The sequence below is a fragment of the Macrobrachium rosenbergii genome, chromosome 56 (genome assembly GCF_040412425.1).
Source record: "Macrobrachium rosenbergii isolate ZJJX-2024 chromosome 56, ASM4041242v1, whole genome shotgun sequence".
Classification (NCBI taxonomy): domain Eukaryota; kingdom Metazoa; phylum Arthropoda; class Malacostraca; order Decapoda; family Palaemonidae; genus Macrobrachium; species Macrobrachium rosenbergii.
This window is the reverse complement of record NC_089796.1, coordinates 21,126,851-21,149,050: the sequence shown is the minus strand read 5'-3', so window position 1 is coordinate 21,149,050 and position 22,200 is coordinate 21,126,851. Positions and strand designations below refer to the sequence as shown.

The 22,200-nt window shown below is 36.3% G+C and overlaps 1 protein-coding gene across 11 annotated transcripts in view; it reads right to left on the bottom strand.

Annotated features, from left to right (window-relative positions):
• Nucleotides 1-312: 312 nt before the first annotated feature.
• The window catches only part of Tpst (tyrosylprotein sulfotransferase), a 329,702-nt gene continuing 307,814 nt past the window's right edge, over nucleotides 313-22,200 (bottom strand). For all 11 annotated transcript variants that reach the window (XM_067100843.1, XM_067100840.1, XM_067100834.1 and 8 more), the window contains 5 exons: nucleotides 19,247-19,381; nucleotides 17,923-18,162; nucleotides 15,873-16,067; nucleotides 11,447-11,700; nucleotides 313-7,159 (listed from right to left, as the gene is read on the bottom strand). In XM_067100843.1, coding sequence (XP_066956944.1) covers nucleotides 6,877-7,159; nucleotides 11,447-11,700; nucleotides 15,873-16,067; nucleotides 17,923-18,162; nucleotides 19,247-19,381 — 1,107 coding nt within the window. In that variant the 3' untranslated portion in view covers nucleotides 313-6,876. The remainder of the gene's footprint in view (nucleotides 7,160-11,446; nucleotides 11,701-15,872; nucleotides 16,068-17,922; nucleotides 18,163-19,246; nucleotides 19,382-22,200) is intronic.

Sequence of the window (22,200 nt, the reverse complement as noted above, 5' to 3'; positions counted from 1 at the left end):
GAATTTTTATGCCATTTTTTATGCCTTGTGGGCATACGCCTTCTGTATTGTTATTTGACACTTGAAAGGATTCAGTTTTCACACCCCATCTGATATGAAAAATGAAAGCAGTTTTCACACCCCATCTGATATAAAAAATGAAAGAACTTGCAAGAACTCAGTTTTCACAATCCTTTTCACACCCTAGTCTGACATAAAAGAAAATATGAAGAATTTGCAAGGATTAAATTTTCACACCCCAGTCTAACATAAAAGAAAATATGATAGTAACTCAATCATCTAACTGTGTGGGAAGCAAAAATGATACAATGATGATCTCGGTATATTTTATATCCTTCAATGTGATGACACTGATCTGATATTTTAAAAAATGTATTCATATATTGCACTTAAGTCAAGTTATTAGATACTAAAATTCTAAATGGAATTATAACAGTTTACCCTTCAGGAGAGCATATTTTATAAGATTAAAATTGCTTAAAGTACAATATATGGAAGTAAAGGAGACATATATTCATGTCAGAAGCAACATTTACAGCACTCATTCCTCTTTCCAAGATAGGGGACATAACTTGCCAAGTAATACTCATACTCCAGCAGTCAATTAATGGAAATATTTTACCCTTCACATTACCTGATCATCAAATAAGAGAAATTACAATAAGTCTACAGATTGTGAAAGGGCATTCGTAGATTTTGCCTGGTATTCTTCAGGTTTGAAATAAAATAGAAAAGTTTACACCACAGTGCAATAATGATAGTACTCATATACTTGGCCCCTAACACCCAGAAAACTGTAAAGAACTTGAGAAACTGAGCTAAAATGTCCAACTGATTTCCAAAGATTCCAAACACTGTGCTTCTCATAAAAGAAATATCAGCCACAACACTGGAAATGGGAAATGACAGATTATGGGATACAAAATGAAACAGGGTATCTAAGTAAATTATGTCCAGTACTTTTCCATAATTATGAATATCTCTTTCAATCAATCCATAAAATGAAAGCATCATATCCACCAAAAAAGTATATTTATCACACAATGGCTCTCATTACTGAGGAATTCTTATGAACCAGGCCTTACCTATTGAAGAGTGCAAAAAAACAGATTACTAAAATGAAATTTTGAAGTAATGTGTATTTTCCTAGGTACACAAACCAGAGCCTTTTATGTTAGAGTATTTCTCAGCAAAAGCTAAAACTTGGGAACAAGGGGGTAACTGGAAGCAGGAAAGGAATCCCCAACTCTCCGTGAGCCAGGTAAGATGCATGAAACTGTGAAACTTGTCAACACGAGACAATGAGGTTAAGGCACTGATCAAGTCTTGAGGATAAGATCTTGATCCAAGGCTACTCCCAAGGGCTCTATGGCATCTGAGTAAGGAGGTGGAGGATGAAAATCACACCCAACTCCAATAGCGAAAGCCAATGAGATGGACAAAACTGTTTGAAACTCCTAAGAGCATGGACAACTCTCCCAAGGGAGAGATCCCTGCCTTTCAGTTGGAAAACCTGGTTCATGATAGAGCAATAGCCCTCACCACAGGGACTGAAAGGAACTTGTCATTTTAAAGGTGGAAGGAGATATCATCATCTATGACACAAATTGGAGATGATGGTCTACTTTATGGTACATGTTACTTGAGGCTGCCTCAAAGCATGTGGCTGACAAAGAAGAGTGGGCCAAAGGGGAATCTTGGTTGCTTATATGATAAAGAGTCAGCAGATCAAGATACCACTCGGGATGGGGCTAAAAGCCAAAATTCCAAATTTTTAAAATATTTTGTATTTTTCCTAAGTAAACAAAACATACACCCTTCATTAAGGAGTATCCCTCCACACATGCACTGAACCAGCCTTGTACTAACCAAACAAGGGTGGTACCTGGGTGGAGACTGGAGAGAGGGGATGTCCATTCTCACCCAACCAACGTTACCCAATGGACTTCCAGCATATATTCACTGTGAAATTAAAGAGAAAAATATAAGCAGGGTGGACGAGGTTGGTTACCTCCAATATAAAAGGCTTCTTCAGTTTGTATACCTAGGAATACAATTACTTAAAAAATTTAGCATTTACTTCTATAGTGATACAAACACACACACCTTTCATATATGGAGACTCACTGCTCAGGAGGGAGGTAGTGCCCACAAGCTGAACATCTTTGTGGGTGGAACAGTGCCACCCCTTAGCAAAGTAATGAACCAATCCCAAAGAACTTGGTTTCCCCTTTGTGTGAAGGTGGGGAACCATCGGTTGGCAGCCTTTCCTTGTGGATAATATAATCAATGGGTTTGGATAAAGGCTCTACCCTGCCTCTCCCTCTTCCCCCTCCTTTTTAAAGAAGGGGAGACAAGGGATCACATTCTACACTAGTAGAACAGGGGCTCCTAGCACCAAAGTTATCAGAGACCTGGAGTGATAACTGCTCTATTGATCACTTGAAGAACTTGGCTGCATGATGGAAAGGCATACATAACCACATTGCCACGAGTTGCCAAAGCAGTCCAGCAGCCTGGTATATGTTGGAGAGTTCCAGCCACACAAGGATGTAGGAACCACTCTGTCCCCCCACCCTGGCAGCTGAGCTAGTCTGCCATAACATTTTTCATGCCCAGAATTTACCCAGCTAAAGGCTCAAGGGCATGCATCTGCTTTTCCAACTCGCAGAAAGGAAACCATTCCTCGCTGCTTGTTTATGTATGCCACTAAAGTTTTGCTGTCTCAGCTTTTATGGACACAAGCTTAGCATGCGTGCAATGCTAGTACCACTGCTCACATTTCCAAGATGTGAAGATGAGGTTTCCCCTTTGTTCAGACACCTGAGGTAAAGAGACCTACACTCTTTTCATGCATCTGAAAACAAGATCATCTCTGGAGATGAATTCAAGGAAGCTCCCACTAGCAGGTTCCCATCATCTAGCCAAATAGCAGGTCCTCCCTCACTTCCTGGCTCACAGGCATGAGTTGGGAGGAAAGAATGTTGAGGCTGATCAATGCTGCTTCAGCTGCCATTGAAGCAAGCGTTAGTAGAGGTGCCTGTGTGGTACAAGCTTCTTCAAGGATGTCAATAACTGAGGACACCCTGGAAAGGCCAAGCGGGTGACAGAAACTACACTAACACCTTCCTGAGCTTGTTGACATGAGGGTCTGAGAAGAAAACTCTCTGCTCCTGTATCTATCAGCATGACCAGGTACTTGCCTGCTGCTTGTGTGTGATCTCCAACTTCTAGTTGTTTTAGATTAAGCCACCTTGCTCCTTCTTTAAGCGTGAAACTGGAGTAATATATGGAATGGAAAACAGATTCTGGTGGTTACTATTACAATCCCTGAATCACAACAAAACTTGAGAAGTAGTCTCTCTTCCTGAGTAAATGTGCTCACTCACCAGTCCAAAGCACAAAGCTTTGAACTGATGGACAGTCTTCAAAGAAAAGTGGAAGCAATGCTTGGAGGCAATGCTTGGAGGCATAATGGATGGGTACCTGAGAGTACACATTCTTCAGATTCACTGAAAGTAAGAGTCATCCTCTCTGCAGGAACTCAACCAAGAATGAGTCTTTTCCAAGCAAAAACTCATTCAAGGACAAGGGCTCACTGACTGGTCTCAAGCCACCAGATGACTTCTCTACCAAGAAAAGATAATGATAAAAAAGTCTGGAAAGCAGTTATCTACAACTTCCAGCACATTTTATTCTGCCCTTACCTCTGCCGACAGAGCCAGAGCTTTGGAAGATCCTGGGAGGTAGACCAGAAACAGGATTGGTATGAAGGATGCAGACCACCCAGGACTCTGGCCCGTCTCTGTGACACTGCCTAATGACATGACAGGTAACTGTTTGGGATTTTCTACTTCAGTTTCCCCCTCGGTTCTTCCCCTTGCTTCCCTTTCTAACCAGATGTGAAAGAGGAGGCCAAAAGGGCTAGGAATGCTTCTAGCCCCTTCCTAGAGGGAGTTACACAATCTGCTAACAGCAAGGAAGATTCTGATCTGGAGATCTGACTGTTCACCTGGTCCATGATACCGCTTGCAAGCTAAGACCACAATAGTCTTGTATTGCCAGAGTGTACCTGATAATGTACAGTCATTGAGAATGGTTGAATAATGCCACTGGTTTTGCCTCCCCCAGATCAATGTGCTCATCAATGAGCTGAATGACCTCTCAAAAGTGTCGTAACAACTTGGCCTGGTGGGGGTTTTGAAGGTGAGGGACATTCCAGTCCCATCAGATTCCCTAAGGAATGGGCATGAAGAACTGAAACTGGCAATACCAGTCAAGAATTAAAGGCCAAGGTTGCCTCATAACCCTCAAAATTGTGGTTGTCATTCCCATAGACTTTATGATCAGCCAAAGCTGAACCAGAAGAGGCTATGGACAAACTCTTACATGTGTTATCAGAGTGTCTGCACAATCACATGCATGTAGATTGCCATGATATCTAGTGGTATCGTAATGCGGCGACCTTTGCACTTGAACCCTCCTGTCTGAATGCACAAGATGTGGATCATGTACACACACGTGATCCACAAGTGTCTGCACCATCAACCACATTCAGCTCATGATACCCAGGGATATTGTACAAGTGTCCTGATGTGCACCAAACCTGTCCACACACGCACTTGTCAAATGAGATGGAGGTGCCAACTCTACTCTGCATGACTTTGCTGAAGTATGGAAGGAAAAGTCTGAGGCAGTCCTCCGGTCTTGGAAGGAGCTGGAAGACTTATGTTCTGAGCGTGCTCAGTAACCCATGTCAACCCTGTCTACAGCAGACGTCTCACCCAGAGGTGAGCAAACACTGTCACTGTCCTTTGGAGAGGAAAGTCACACAAAATCCAGCATGATATCTTGTGAGAGGAATTCCCAAACTACTACTTACTCCTACACAGAAGATGGCAAGGAGTAATAGAGATGCACCTGCACATCTTCATCCTACTCTGTCCTTCTTCTCCACCATAACAGAACTAATGAGGCAGGAAATGCAGCAGATGAAGGAGTATGACCCATGCTTGATAAGAAGGGCAAATTCCCCATAAGACAACCACCACAAAAGACTCAATGGGGTTGAGCTCTTTAGCAGGGACAGGAAGGGCAGCAAGAGCAGGAAAGGAGTCTTAGCCACATCTGAGTAATTCAAAGTGGCAGAGAACGATGGGGTTACCGAAATACAGAGAAGGCCACAACTTCAGTAGGTACCCTGATGAAGCAGGGGTAGGCAGTCGCAGACCACAAACATGTTCCACAGTCTCACTTGTGGAAAGCTTTGCACATTCACCTGGGTCAGCAATGTCAGAGAGTGCAGGCTAGTCAGTTATCCTCATGCACATATCCCCTAAAACAACCAGAAGGAAGGAGGAAAGGGCAGCAAAGATTCGGCAGTATCACAACAATTTTTGCTGTTCACCTTTGTTCATAGCCAAAGAAAAGTGCTTGCTCCCAAACTTGCCTGTTTATCTTGAATTAACTACCTCATTATCAAGTTTCAATGATACATTTCAGCTCAGCCTGAGGAATATTACATAAAAAGCAATGGTTCTATTCTCATAAGGTTTAAGTAAATCATAAAGTTTATTTTACTTGAAGCAAGATATCCAGTTTTCATGACTTTAATAATATCAACACATCTGTTACATAAGAAGCATACAAGTTAAGTATAAATTACTAAAATTATAGTTGGATATTGAGCACCATTTAATATTATTTATCCACAACATATTTCAGTGATAGTTTAGCACTAAAACCCTGTAGCAACTACAGAATCCAGCACAGCACTGGAAGATTTCTAAAATTCCATAATGCACAAAACCAAGCACCTCTGTACTCTATACCGAAGTGTGTATTTTCTACTACATAACGGTAGTCATGCACACATTACATAACACTGAGTTTTCTTTCCCTACTTCCCCTGGTTCACCTTTTGTGCAAATTCATTAATTTCTCAAAGATTTCATAATTTCAAATTATGTTAATTCTAATTAAGGCTGATCTTTTAAATATAAATTTCTTGTAAGATATTCCACTATTATTTCAACTTGTATGCATGGCATTAAGCCAAATCTTTTATAAAATATACATCTACAACACAATTGTGCTTTAGCTTCTGCCAACAGTACTGCATGAATATCTTCATTTTATAAATCACTAAACACTTCCATCGTTCGTAACCATATACTGTATCTTTACATCAATAAAAATTAATGATCAATTTTGTGATACTGTAATGCTAATTCTTCATCATGTTCCTTAGGATCAGAAACTTACTTTAGAGACAGAAATGCAAAGACAACAGAGGGAACTATTAAACTTATATACTGTATACCAACACAGGGGAACTTTTGATTGCATATCTCAATATTGGAAACAAGAACAACAATGTGTGCATAACTGCACAAATTTCACTGAATTTTCCATTAATTTGAAAGAGAACTTTTAAAAATTTCAATCCATAAACTAATTATGCAAAAACTTATCTCCTCTCAAAGAATCTCAAATTGATGGATATATGCAAGAAAATGTCTCCAACATTAGAGGGAGGAATGGGTGTTTCTGAATTGCAGTCCCTTGTAGTACGTTAAATGCACATCCATTTTTCATTACAATACATAAATATGTTGGTCCAATTTCATTACTATGAGTCTTTGTACCAACAAAGTTGAAGACACTCAAAACAAATATATCAACACATACATTCACTTTATACTTCTGTTTTATTCACTTCAGATTTAAGGATGACAATGATGTTATCTTTACTATTAACACCAAATTTCAAATGCCACACACTCACATAAGTTAGCCCCAACTATTTACTACATTTGAGTCATACCAGTGTTTACTGGGAACCAGTAAACACTGGGAAAACAGTCTTCACAGCAATCACGTGTTATCACCTTTGCGATGTTTAGACAAACTAAGAGCTTCCTCAGCCCGGTCCTGCCACTTGTTCATTTCTCTTATAATTCGTTTTGTGTTATTGGCCACCATGGGATCAGCCTGACCATAATTTGGTGGATTGGCATATGGATCGTACCCAAGGGTTGCCAACATGGGAGCTACGTTGGCCATATCTTCAACCACATCTTTTGGAATCTGGCCAACCCACTTTGTAAGAGCATCTAGGTTGACTGGCTTTACTACCTGGTCACTGGAACGCTCCACTCTGAAAAAAGATAAAACAATATCAACAATGGTTTTTAAGGACACTTTTAGAAAACTTGGACCTCTTACTTGCTGAAAGTAGCCAAATAATCATATTTTAGATCAAACTGCTTTTATACTCTTATCATTCTTCTCCTTACGGATATTACAAAGCAGCTACACATCACAGTATTCAGGGTAAGTTTAAGGAAACCAATAAGTTATTTCTATTTCTAAGCTCATGCATGGGATTTGTTCTTAGAATGCGATGTGAGATGTGAAGAGAGAAATAATTATACAGCCATCAGAAAGAGACTAAAGGTAACAGATGAAAAGTAAACTAGTGCCAAATGCTGCAAAGAACCTTTACTGCCATGTATAATATGCTATGTGAGGTACTGCAGACATATGTAGCACAAAATTCACATGATCAATGTCACAAAATTAAGAGAAACAGAACTACAATAAACCTTCAAATAGCTAAAGATATATAAATATAATTTTGAAATAAAAATTTTTAATATTCCTTATCTGTAATGAATCAGCCCTTTACAAAGATAACATTTCATTTGACATATAATCGCCTCTGCCAAAAACTTTACTTACTATCTAAAGCATGGTAAAGGGCTGTAATTATTGCCATAATTATTATAATTATTATTCATAAGATAAACCTTATTCATATGGAACAAGCCTACAGGGGCCACTAACTTGAAATGCAAGCTTCCAAAGAATATGGTGTTGACTTGAAAGAAATTACAGAAAAAGGAAAAATAAATACATACAAGGTGAATTGTTTTAGGGTAATAACATATTGCATCTTTGCTTGAACTTTTGAGACTCTAACTGCACAACATCCTTAGGGAGACCATTCCACAGTTCAACAGAGTGAAGAATGCATTGCTTCAAGATCATGACTGGTACTAACCTCCACCCTCAAATGTTTTACAAGTCATGTAAGCCAGCAGGGGAAGGAGGATTCCTGTAACCACCTGCTTATCCCAGCATGTGATACCCAAGAAGACAGGACCAGTGCGTGGCTGGCTGTGATCTTACTCTAGAAAAAAAATTTACTTAAGATTCCCCCTTTGGAAAGGCAGACCAGCTCAGAAAGTACCATAATAGCATGAAATTCCAAAGTTATATTCTTCTTGCATCCACCCCCAAAATGAGAGCATTTGCTTCAGTTTATGTGAATTCCAAAGGCACTTAAAGGGTGACTAGCTACTTGGGGGTAAAAAAAAAAAAAAAAAAAATTAAAAAGGCTAAAATTCTTCCTAAAGCATCCAAGAATCCATTACGACACATGGGAAACACCGTAGATAAGATGTGGGCTGTTGGGGCCCCTGGGGGCAGAGAGGTTGTAAGGTGCAGCCTGCCCGCTGTGTGGCAAAAACTGTCCCTATTTACTCAATGATAACGCTCATTTTACCTGATAAGTGATCTTTGTATGGAATCAGCTTTTTTGGCAACTCTGGTTATGGTGACAATTGTAGGTATATAGGCAGTAACTCAGTAAACGAGACTTCTGTTACTCTCAGAAAGAGAAAGGGAGAGTATATCTGTGATTCGCTCAATACCCAGCCTTATCGAGTTCCTTTAAACTTTACAGGCAATTATCTCAAAGTTATTTTCACACAAAATCAATTATGAGCAGTATTTTATTGAAACTTTGGCATTCCGTTGATACTGCTTAAGCAACTAAATGGTCACATTCAGATATTCCTTATATAAAAAGAAAATTAACAAATGCACTGAGACATCATAACTGAATATTTTATGATGTAATTTGGGTATACATGATAACATACAGCACTCAGATAATTAAGAAAACATTTTTATGACAAAGCATTAAGACACTTTTGAGCTATTCACAAAAATAATTCATTTATATTGATCAAATGTTGAGGCTGCTACAACCCACATATAGTACCAATAAATATAATGTTATATCATAACTCAGGACAATTATACTCATACATAAAAACAAAAATAGTGTGTAGTACTTATGCAAGTTTCAACCTTTTTTTCAAAAGTTTTTAAAATTTTTTTTTACACCAAAGTAGCTAGTATAACCTTAACATGGAGAATCCACAAAGGGTAACAAAAATGCTAGCCCTATCCAACAACAATGATAGATAACAGCCATTTATCCAGTACCTAAAAGAACTAAGTTTTGGGTAAAATAACCATACACCAACTGAGGCCCATACCAAAAATTAGCAAGCACATAGAGGCTGAGAACCCAGCAGCACAGAGCTGGAATACTCTGCCCTTTAAACAAACTGAACACAGTTGAAGATACTAGATGTTGTTAAATGAATTACACCTTAAAAATTACAATTTGACACTGAAAATTTGAAGATGGGAAAAATTTCGTTTAGGCATTTGTTTCCAAAATAAAGCCTGCCAATTATTAGAGTTGATGGGTTTAAAGAGATACGGTGATAAAGAAAAACGGTAATTTTTTATCTGGTCACAGAAGTTACAGCTCTGGTTTTATCAGCATCTTCATATATGTACCATTATTTGCAGACTGAAAACCTAATCTGGTGGACAAAAGGGTTTATAGAACAATAATTCTCAAGGGTTTCTAAAGGACTTCTAGTCACTGAAAATAAGAAAATTCTGTGATGATGGTATGTTTTCTCTAATCTTTACTGCTGACCTATTACGGACAGTTCTGCTTTATTGGGTAAAGTGAAAGAGAACTAGCTTGTTTCACGAGACAATAATGCAACCATCAGTATAAACTGCTTCATTTCACGTTATACTGTGGGTCGTTCATGATGTTTAGGGGTGTACGTACACAATTTCTGTAAAGTGAAGATAAGTGTATAGAGACAAATACTCTATGAATAATCCAAGGAAGGGATACAGGCACTACCCAACTTACAAACAAGTTACGTCCCAGACGGCCGTTCATATCTTGAATTGTTTGTGTTGGTTTTTAATACTGTATGTTGGGCATAATTTTTGTTACTGTTTACATTACTGAGTTAACTTGAGAGTCAAAGATTACAGTACGTATCCTATTTTCATTGCATTTTTAAATCATGCATTATTATAAAGAATTACCTTGGATCTTGGAAAGGTAAAAAGAAAATTATAATTTAGATTCATGCAACATTCAAAATTTAGTATTTTTTCCTTGCTTTGAAAGTTATGAACTTAGAGAGCATTTCACCAAAGCAGCATCTGAGATTGGGAGTTCATAAAGTAAACAATGCACACCAACATCTATTGTCAAAAATACATACTAAATGTTTCCTTTGGGGATATATATAAAATGGGAATTCCTCAAAGAAGGAGTTAAATTGGGAAGAGTAGGAATATTTTACTAGTATGAACAAGTACTCTCATGTTTGTAAGAAGAATACATGGCAGTTAATCGTGAAAATACTCAGGATAATCATCAGGAAAGGGGTTAAAGGAACAGGTTCTTCTTCCTCGTGTTCTTCTGTCCTTTGTAGAAATTCTTACTAGGCAGAATAGGTGAGCAGAGAATAATTTGAACTTGGGTGGCAAAGGGGAGCATTCCATACACAATTTTAACATGTGACCCTGTCTGTTTTTATCTCTGAATGTTCGTAAGTAGGGTGGTGACTGTAGTTACGGTATTGGAGGACTCAAATATTCTGTTGGCTGTAACTGAGAACGGTGCCTCTTGATTTCATACATTTTCAGTTGTTGAATCACCACTTCTAACTGTACAGATTCTGAGCCTTTCATTACAACTGAATAGAGAATACTTTGTTTGTTGTATATAATTCTCCTCGACATATCAAGTTGTATGCTAAATATAAAAAAATTTCTGTAATGGATTTATGCCTGAGATCTAACATTCATTTTCAGTTGAAAGTATGCCATACATATATGTTATATTTAGTTTATGTCATGCTGCTTTCTGTGCTTGGACTCACTCACCATCAGAACCATCAGGAAAAATGTTACAAGTAACCAATCTTCTCAATACTGCAATCCGTAGTACATGGACCACTTAGTGTTTAAGAGTTACAGGCAATTGACCTGTTTAACATTGCCTCACGAAAAAAAAATTTAAATTACCAAAATTAAAACACTGCAATTCCTCTGAGAAAAACCTAATTCTACTTTGACCATAGCTTTGTAGTAAGACTACGTAGTGCTAAAATACATTAAAAGCAAAAACAGAAAAGCTGAGAGCTAAAGATTAAAATAATTAATGAGTTATAATTCAATAACTTTCTTGTTTATGATCACAAATACAAAACAAAAGCAGTCCATTACAAATGTACCGTAAAAATATAATACTGTACATTGTACTTACTTAGAGAGTGAGACTCCTCCAGGTTTATTGATATGGTCTTCGTGGTGCAAAACAGCATCATTCCACTCAATTTCCAAGAAATCCAAAATCTTTTTCATCCATTCTTGTGGATGCAAAACTAGCTGTTCATAGTAGACATGCAAGCATTTAGTTGGGCCAAGTTCTTCACACTGCGTATTCATAGTTTGTACTGCATTGTTCCATCTTTGTAAACACTGCTTATAAGATGAAAGATCAAAGCCAGTGATGGTGACCTAGAAACGAAAAGTGAACCGAGTCATTAAATGATCAGCAAAACCAATGTCTTCCTCCAAAGTTACACATTTTGTCTTCTGAAATACAAAGTATTTTACATTTTTACAATACTCATCTGGTTTTTTCAAACTTTTTTTTCCACATACAAAATACTGTTTGTTCCGACACAATGTAAGCACTGTCGGTCCTTTACATTAGGAATTACTTTCAGCGAAGCTGGAAACAATGCCCAATGTAAAGGACCTCAGGTTTGTATAGTTAGGAAAAATACAATTTACTTTAAAAAATTGTGGTTTTATAAAATTCTGCAACTCTAGCCTGATCAGATCAATAATTGCATAGTACTGGTTCAATAAGACCACAGAATTGCATTTCTAGACGCATGGGGCTTGCTGGATGGATTTATTTTTTAATAACAGGTGAAAATTAGAGCAAAGTAAAGACAGCAAAGTAATAAGAGAGAAAAGGGAACAGATGTAAAATAAAATGAAGAGACAAATGCTGATGAGGTTCAAGGCATTCTACAAAAACCCTTTAATACTATCTACAGTCTGCCAAACAATGAACACCTTAAGTGCTACCCTCATAAAGTAATTAAATACAAAAAATTGTTTTTTTATAATGCAATGGATTTATTTTGCATTATATGACCACTTCACAGTATACTGTATAGTTAATCTACAGTAAGAGGAATTGTAAGACTGCAACAAATCTGGATTTTAAACCAAACACAAGAAAAAAATTTCACACAATGCCAAACATTCTCTGAACTAGATGGCATACAGAAATGTTTACAGTATGAAAAAACACTTCCACAGAATGTCAAAGGCCAGTGTCATCTGTGGGTGGCAGAAGTTTGTTTGCCCACAGATATTTAGGTCAAGTCAATATCCCTCAAATTTCAGTTTTCTATGAGGCTTAGTCATGTCTCTAATGGTAGCTTGGGGATTGTGGATACAGTTTCCTTCAACCTTGACCTGTTATAATCCTCTGTTGTATTTTGAAGTTTCATTGCAGACACTTCTTTTTGAAATTTTACGTTGTTATGATAATGAGGATATGTGAGCAAAAATTAAATCAATTTAAATAACTGTTTCCATTTAACTCCATCAATACTTTAAGGAATAACAATTTTAAGTCTTGTCAAGTCATAAGTCTGAACTTTTTTTTTACATTTAAATTTTAATTATTTGTAAGGCTAACTGATCTTTTAATAATTCCAGTTATTCTTTGCCTTTATCCTCACATTTTACATATTGCCAAGGTTTGTCACAATCACATACATGACGGTAAAATACAGAGGTCCTTTTACAAAATGGGTTGACCTAGAGCTATGGTCCCAACATTGTTTTCCTCCTTACCATCCCCATAGGGTTAATGCAGATATGGCAATAAGTGAGGAAAGACCAGTCACATTGTCTTTAATATTTTCATATATTGCTTGTAAAATTTCAATATTTTCATGTTTTTTGTACCAATATTTTAATTATACTGTTGCCCACATATGAAGTTTTCTTTTAAAGAATCACAAGGAAGTCTTTAATTGCCGTATTAACATTAAGAGGAAAGTGCATCTGGCATTGCTGCTTTACACTTCTGACACCCTATTTGGACCAAGTGCCCTCATCAGTCTACAGAAATAGTCAGGTTGGGCCACTGTTTTTATGTGAAGCTACAGCAAGGTGGGCTGAAGTGTTTTCACCAAATTACTGTTCCCTCTTTTGACCAAGTACGCTCATCGGTATACAGATATAGTCAGGCAGGGCCATTGTTCACATGTGAAGCTATGGCAAAAAGAAGAAAAGCTTTTGCCGAATTCTCGCATCATATTCAAAATGCTGCCAAACAAGTACAGGGGTAACTATATTCAAGGTATCTGCTGGATAAATTAAATAATTTTTAAAAATCTATATAATCATGGGATCTGCCATTAGTACTATTTTTTTTAATTTTTTACGCCTTGACTTATAATACTGAATAAATGTCTAGATGATGATAGAGAATTTTTTAGTGTATAGTTTTATATACTGTACTTGACTTCTCAATGAAGAAATCAGAAGCAGGGATATTTAAAAAGTAACAATTTCCCTACTACAATAGGGAGGAGATACAGATTTATTATTATTATTACTACTGCTATTATTTATGGATTTGCTTCCAATAACTGATATACACTGTGGATTGAAAAGACAATCAGCTCCTCTGCATCCTATGCAAGCGTGAAAAATTAAAATTTCGAAGAAAGAATATATTACCGTACTTCAATGTAGCGCTCTTCTTGGAATGTAAAACCCCACACTCTAACATGTGGTTTAATATGTTATGTACAGTGATTTGTTAGTTAGATTTCTTATTCCACAATACCTGATATTTTGAAAAAACCCACTATGCTTGCCATGCTGAAAAGGTAACAAATCACAGAAAGACAAGGGTATATTTTAAACTAGTCACAGTAATTGCAGCTCCATCACTTTATCAACAACCTCATTTCCTTTAATGCCTACATGTGCAAAGATCCAGCATATTGCAACATTTATAAAGACTGGAATACAGGTAGTTTTTGAGTTACGGTATTTCATCTTACGATAATTTGATTTGCGATGGGGTTAGCAGTTCTGATGGTTTTGAAGTTACGTTGCGATACCGATACGAAAATATTTTGAAAATATTTTTAAATTTCGCATGCAACTGGCACAGGCAGCACACGGTGTGCGATATGTTGGCCTGAGAGGCTGGGATGTGGGTATCTCTCACCTGGATCCGACCTCACTCACGCTCGCTGTCTACGAAGTCAAGTTAGGTCAGTGTTCACGTGTGATTTTAGTGCGTTTGTCCATACACAAACTGTTTAAAACTCAAATTTGTGTAATATCTGTATGTCTGCCAAATGCCCAAGTGAGTCTCCTGCTGGTAGCGCTAAGAAGAAGAGGCATTCCATCACTTTAGAGCAGAAAATGAAAATTATCAACCAGCATGCAGCAGGAAAGGCAGTCATGATGATCACATGTGACGAGCATCTATCGCAGTCAACGGTATCCACCATCATTAAGGACAAGAAACGGATAATGGATGGTATAAAGGCATCCGCTTCAGTTCATTCCACAATTATTACAATGATTATTACAGCACCGTTCAAGTACGCCAACGAATCTTGGCAAGTACCCCTGTACAGTACACGTCTGATTCTTGTTTGTGTTATTCAATTTCTCTGTCAATCTGCGCTGAACCTCCCGAATTAGATGATAATCATTTTACCATATATGTACAGAGTACAGTACAGTGTACTGTATTGTGTAGGCTACGCTACTGTATATGTATAGATTGTACAGTATACCCTAGTGTAGGCTAGACTAATTTCAAGTTACGATTTTTTCAAGTTGCGATTGGGTCATTGTAACGTAACACCATCGTAACTGGGGGCATACCTGTAATGGAAATACGGATAATTTGAACTACTACATTACAGCCGAGGAAATTTCAGAATATATAGTACTGGCTTACATAAGATAGACAGAAAAATAAAATAAAAATACCAAGAATGAAGGGCAATCTGGGAACAGGGGAAAAAAAAAAAAAGACAACTATGGAAAACTAATGTAAAATTCCTTAAACTGTCCATAACTTAGTAAGATGACCAGATTAAGGATACTCTGGGTAAATTCATTACACACACTGATTAGCTTGACTCTGATTTGACAGTAATTGGTGAGGCATTTAACAAAGATGCCAAATACAGTGTAGACATGCTTTGCACAAAAAAACATAACCCAAATGTGGCAAAAAAAATTTTGTACAGACAGATCCTACAGCTGACATGATATCTTACTCCAAAGTATATTCACATGTTTTTGAAAGAAAAATCTGACACCCACAATGAGCTGGCTTTAGAAGATAAAAAAATTCAAGGGTGGAATTTCAGAGACAACAATAATACAAATATTGTTCTTGTACAGTCTGATTAGCAATATATCAACCAAAATTTCAATACCTGCCTTGTTCAAAAGCCATTCTGATATAGTATTTGGTTTCATGAAAATTATCAATCCAGAATAATAACAATTTAGAACAAAAACAAATGGTTTTTTAAATAATGTATATACAATAAAGAAACTTGCCAAGCCAAACTGATGAAAATTTAAACTTGGTATTCAGAATATATCACTAGACTTACCTTACGAGATATGATAGAATGCACTGTCGCTCGGCCATCTCTCACCATGAATAGAAACTTAGAGTTGGGGAAAAGTTTTGAAAGATATGAGGCCGACTTTAATGTGAAAGGATCTTTATTGCAGAGGCGGGAAGCTGGCTGACCATGATTGACTACTATATCCAAGATGAAAGAAGATATTGCTTCATCTAACACCTGTTTTAAAAAATGAATATTACATCACACTCTCGAATTATACTTTGACAAATATTCACTCATTGAGAAGATGTCAAAATAGTCTAAAAGTGACAAGTTAGTCAAACAGTTCCTTGGCTCTTATTAATCCTTATGGTTTCTTCAAAAATCAAACACTCTAAAAGTAATGCTACATGAATGCATATCCTAAAAAAGAAATCATACAGATGGAAACTATCAAAATGAAACATAGCAAAATTATTTTTTTACATTTCATGAAAATCTACCCTTCTTATCTCAACTATTTAGCCTGTTTGTGACCCTTATAATTACTAGTTAAGTGTCAAAACTGCAAAAGAAACATGATACACTTCATTTAAAGGTGCCATCATAGGACATGCACAAATTATACATTTATTACAATTCTTTACTTCTAGTTGCTGGCAGTGATATACTAATGCAAAAATATGACATAACTGAAATTTTTTAATCTCTCTCTCTCTCTCTCTCAAAGACAATAAAAAATGTCTTCTTATTTGTTTACATAAATTTACTCCACGTATTTAGCAATCTGGACCTCAAAAGAGCAAGGAATGTTCACTTCATGCAGCACAGTTTGAGTTGACCAATCATAAGCACTAAAATACACAGATGCAGATGAAAAGAATTCTGTATACACTTATTCCTAAGATACAGTGTATGAAGATTCAGCATATCCAGTTAGGTACCTTAGGGTTATCAATGACACTTGAATTCTTACACCTCATTGTGATTCACTGCTACTAATGCTAAACTTTTAAGGTTTGTTGCAAATTTCAGTAATGTTTGTTTCTTTTTAAATGCTGTTACTCAGTAATTTTGTTATTTTGCTAAAATAAAAATTAACAAAAATTACTATTTTATAGAGCAACTGAAAACCTTGAAATTCAGAGCAGTACAAATATATTTTCAATTTTACAGCTAACTCACATTTGTTTTGCTATCACTTCCCCCTTTGGCCTTAAAATTTATTTTCCTTTGGCCTTAAAATTTATTTTCCAAGTTTCTTACCCTTCTCATAGAAATGTAAAAAGGATTTGCTTTCCTTTTTCTGTTTCATGAATACTTAAAGCATAAAAGAAAAGACTTCACAATGAAGTTATGACTGTCCCGTAGTATCATTTTCTTGTTGTATAATCTTATATCCCCTATCATTTAATATCATTACAGTACCTTACAAATGCAATAAAATTAAATTACAGCCACAATCATAATAAAACATTTACTCTCATTTTATTGCAGCCAAAATGGGAAACCGTGAAGTTTCATTTCCATTTTGCGTTACTTCATATGCCCTGCCCTAAATTTATGTAACTATGCTAAACTTATTAAAGGCTACAAAGACTTAATAACTTTAATGGCATCCCACTAATTGCATGACATACTAAAGTAATGAAGCAGGTGCTGAATAAATGAGTGCATGCAATATTTGAAACAAGTTTATATCAGCCAATACTGAATTAGTCCAGTGACTAATTTATCTCTCATTTTACTTTACTGTAGTACTCCATTTTAAGTTATGCTACAATCAACTCCATAATACTGTAAACACTATTCTGTACAAAAGAGCAAATATTACGATATGGCTTTCAAATTGTTTGACATATTATTTGTTTTACTCTTATAACAAATGTGAACAATTTATTACCAACATTATTTCTGAATCAAATACATATTTAAGAATATAAAAATTAAAACTACTTATCTAAACCAATTTCTTATGCTCATTTTAATCAACTTCATTTATTTTAAACACATTTCAGTAATGTCAACATTTAACAAAAAATGCAATAATCATCTTGGAATGAAACAGCTGGCAAATTTCTAACCAACCAACCTCATCTGTGACACCAGCTTCTTGCAACCTCATTGACTCCTTTGCAGATCTTTTCCACTGTTGCCTCATCTGCAATATCCTGGGCACCACACGGGTCTCCTCCCCACACCGGATGTCAGGGTGGGCATCTAACATGGCACGCGCTAGGGTAGTGCCCGACCTGGGCATCCCACCAATAAATATTAAGGATTCTCCGCGATCATATTTATGCACAGCTCCACTGCTGTCAGTAGCAATACGCTGCAAGATGAAACATACTTATGCATTAGCAGAGTCACACAAACACAGTAACAAAAAATAAATAAATGCATATTGTATGCATAAATGCTATCATATACTCTGCACACTTGCAGTCCAAGATATTCATAAAATAACTGTTACCTCAAAGTATTGTTGCACGTTACTATCTTTTATCATCATCACTATGTATTACCATACTGTGAGCAGATGTTTTGCTTTAAATCACAGGATTTAAAAAAACATTCTATAGTGTTTAAAAATTTAACAAATTATCATCTCTAAACATGATGGCATTAAGTAACCCTTAATAAGCAAATGGAGCTCATTACACACCAGAGCTTCCCCAACTTGATCTTAATAACAATAGCGGTAGCAGCAACAAGTTTGAAATAAAATAAAACTCATAGTAATGAGACTCTAACACAGTCTGAAGTCATTCATTAGTACAATGTCCTTCATATTATACCATGCTGTCTGTCCTATTATGGATGAAAAACAATCGCAAAAATTATGGTGCTGCTCACCAACTATGATTATTAAAAAATATATCAATTCCGCACAACAGGCTACTCACAATCATTTTCAGTGTCCACACTCAAAAGTAAGTAAACAAGAAATTAAAATATCAAAATCAAACAGTAATGAGTCTAAGTAAATCACAACCTCAGTGATGTGAACATTTACAACTGTTGCTTAACACTTTCCCTCCTCCTTAGCCTCCACTGAATCGAATTGGTCGCAAAATTGCTTTAAAAATCCATTTGTTTCACTGCTTTTGAATCTCAATTTTATAGAGCATATTAGATTCCGAAGATCTTTCACTCATATAAATCGGAAAAGAAAGCATACAGCATTATAATGAATTCTCGCTTCTATAAAATCTACATACTGTGATAAGTTAATAACAATGAAAAATAAGTAAAGTTTCTGTAAAATCTTGAAACAACAAATTACGTAAGGAAACTAAGTTCCGTTTTCTAAAGCAAAAGCAGGAAGCACAGAACCTAAGCGTCAGAATATTGTCTAGAAAATCTTGACTCGTGTTAAGATCAGATGAAACAGGAGACGAACAAGTGCACCGCACCTCTCTGGCGTGAAGGTACGGCTGCGACTCTTTACAAGGCAGCTGGGTTCGGTAGAGCAGAAGCAGTATGACCGCCCCAACCAAAGTGTAGGGCAAATATCGCCGAACCATTCTCCACATCACCGCATTACACTTCTGAAAATACAAGGAAACGAATAAACTCGCTGCAATACAATCTATCCTTCACCGCATTGCGCTTAAGGAATAAAAATAAATAACCCATTCACTATATTACACGAACGAAAATGCAGGGTATACATAATAATTAAAACACACACGTTAAAGTTTACATAATAAATCTGAACGAAATTCTGGTAGCAAATACAATCCAAATCTTCACATCACCCCATTACACTGACAACACAACCGGATAAAACTTGAGTAAATAAAACAACTAGATTCTTTACATCACCATTAAAAGCAATATAATACGTTGCCCGTCCCACTCATCTTTATGCCTGAAATATAACTCCAACTGCGAAAATCATACCATAGATAAAATCTCTCTTGAGCTCTCCAGCTACTATACAGAACAGAACGTGCATCAGTGAAACTATTTTCTGTGAAACAAATACTCTACGGTCAACCAACTCCACCAATACCTTTTCCCACTGTACCCCAAGCACTTAAGATCGGAACACACCATCTCTTCTCGACCCTCTGTCAGATTGCTGTCATTTTGATGGTATGGGTACTCTAAAACATATCATTAATGACAAAATCCAATTTCCCAATTGGATTCACCTTCCATTCAACTACAATAAAAATCACGTTGTGAAAACATTTTAATTAAAAGGCACATATGGCGAACGTAAAGTATATTCAATGCACAGAGCAATAATAATGAAAATCAGACTTTGTGTTTCGCTTCATCCTCAAGGGATTTAAAGCTGGGAATGGCCAATGCCGCCATCCACTTAAAAGAGCAAAATAAACCAAATGCAAAAATAATAAAACCACTAACCAAGTATGCTGAGACTGCACCTAAAAGCGGTTTCCAATTCCCCATAAAATGGAAGAACTGTCTGGTTAGAAATTCTTTCTCCATGGAAACCATTACCATAATTGCAAGAGAAATGCAGATCGAACAAAACTAAACAAAAAAATATTTTAACCTGGCGAAAATGCACTGGGAGGTTCGGCAGCTTGATGATGATTGGTTGAGCGCAACATGTCCGAATAACATCGTTTGATTTCATATAATTGCTCGGTGCTCCCAATGAAAACTTAATAAATAACCAAAATGGCTCCCTCAAATATATGTGTGTTAATAATAATACTGAGTCGAGATACTATGAAAAAATGCCTTCGTCCATACGTAAATAGCACAGTTGCCGAAGTCTACGTCTTGCAGTGGGTTTAGGATACACTTTCATGCACAACGTTTTTTAAGTTTTACCTATGTTGTAACGCAAATTATAACATATTACACTTAAATATTAGCATAACTGTGTAATTATAAAAATCTTCCAAAGACCAGATCCTACGCAAACGTGGAATTGATGAAAATTGCTACCTGAAACCTTACGGGTAGGTAATTAAAACACAATAGCCACTGTATGTTTGGGTGACCCCTATCTCTTTCGGCTGCGGATGCCATGTTGTTGCTTGACTTTAGGAAGTAACCATGTCAATAATATCACAAATTAACATAACATGTACCTGAAAACTAAATATACCATCTCATAAAAAAATAAAAATATATCATCAAGATTTTATGGTAACAATGATGAATTTGTACAGACATAAACATTTTTATTAATAATTTTAAAGTTATTTGTCTTAGATTAAGGATTATAACCCATACATGTATTAAGAATATGTAAGTATATATACAAGACGGGAAAACTGTAAAGTTTGCCGGCATTCCATGCATGATGACATTATACGTCATTCCCACGACATAATTAGTCTGTAGTGTACATGAAATATATGCCACTAAGCACTCACAGTTTCGTTCAGAAATATAACAAGTTTTGCTGGAATGTGATACAAGAAGTTTCTTTCCAATAAATGTTTGGTTTCTAAATTATAAATATTTAAACTTGAGGCAAAAATCTTTAATTTGGGTTTATTTGCATTATTCGGGGAAGCTTTCGTTTAGTATACGTGAACAGAGAGGGTTTCGACGTTAAGTCGTACCAAAACTGAAAGGTATACGAGCAGATAACACTGACTCGCCACACGTGTTTTAGTTCTCAAAAAAAAAAAAAAAAACTTACAGTAAGAGAAGTATAATGCTGTATGTTACCGGGAACAAACAGCGTAAATCAAACACATACACAGGAACAAGGCCGATACAACTTAGGCCTGCATTTTAGACGTTAGTGCTAGAATATCAAATATCAAGAGCATCATGGACATTTTAATTCCTATCTCATGTTTATAGTCATATGTGCATCTCTTCTTGATTTAACATAAAACAAACTGGGAAGAAAGAAGTTTTCTTTTCAGCCATTATCGTTTATCGTGAATATCGTGAAGGCTTAGATTTTTAATGTCTGCGAACATTGTTGGTTTAGTTTGTGCACCTTTGATAACTGCCAAAGCAACTTTTGGGTTGCAGATGTAACCACAAAAGGCCAAACTAAGTAACGCAACACTGATTTCGAGTACTTATTGTGTTTTCAAAAGCTCCAAAAATAAACTGGAGAGCTTTTTCCGTCGTCAGATATTGGTAGCTGTTCATTTTACCCTTCATAAGGTTTCACAAGTAATTTTATCACTACCAAGTTTTAAGTAAAATCTAGTCTTCATAGAATGTTGATAATTGCAGTTATTCTTCTAGTATTTAGTGCGAGTGGTTCCAGTCTGCGTTAAAATTATGTGAAATATAAGAAAGCGTTCAGCACGAAATAGTACTGTCCATCTTAGAGCCAGTTGAAGAAGTTGACTTCGGCGATCGTGCTATTTACTTTTTAACTCGGCAGCATTATTAGCTAATATAACTGACA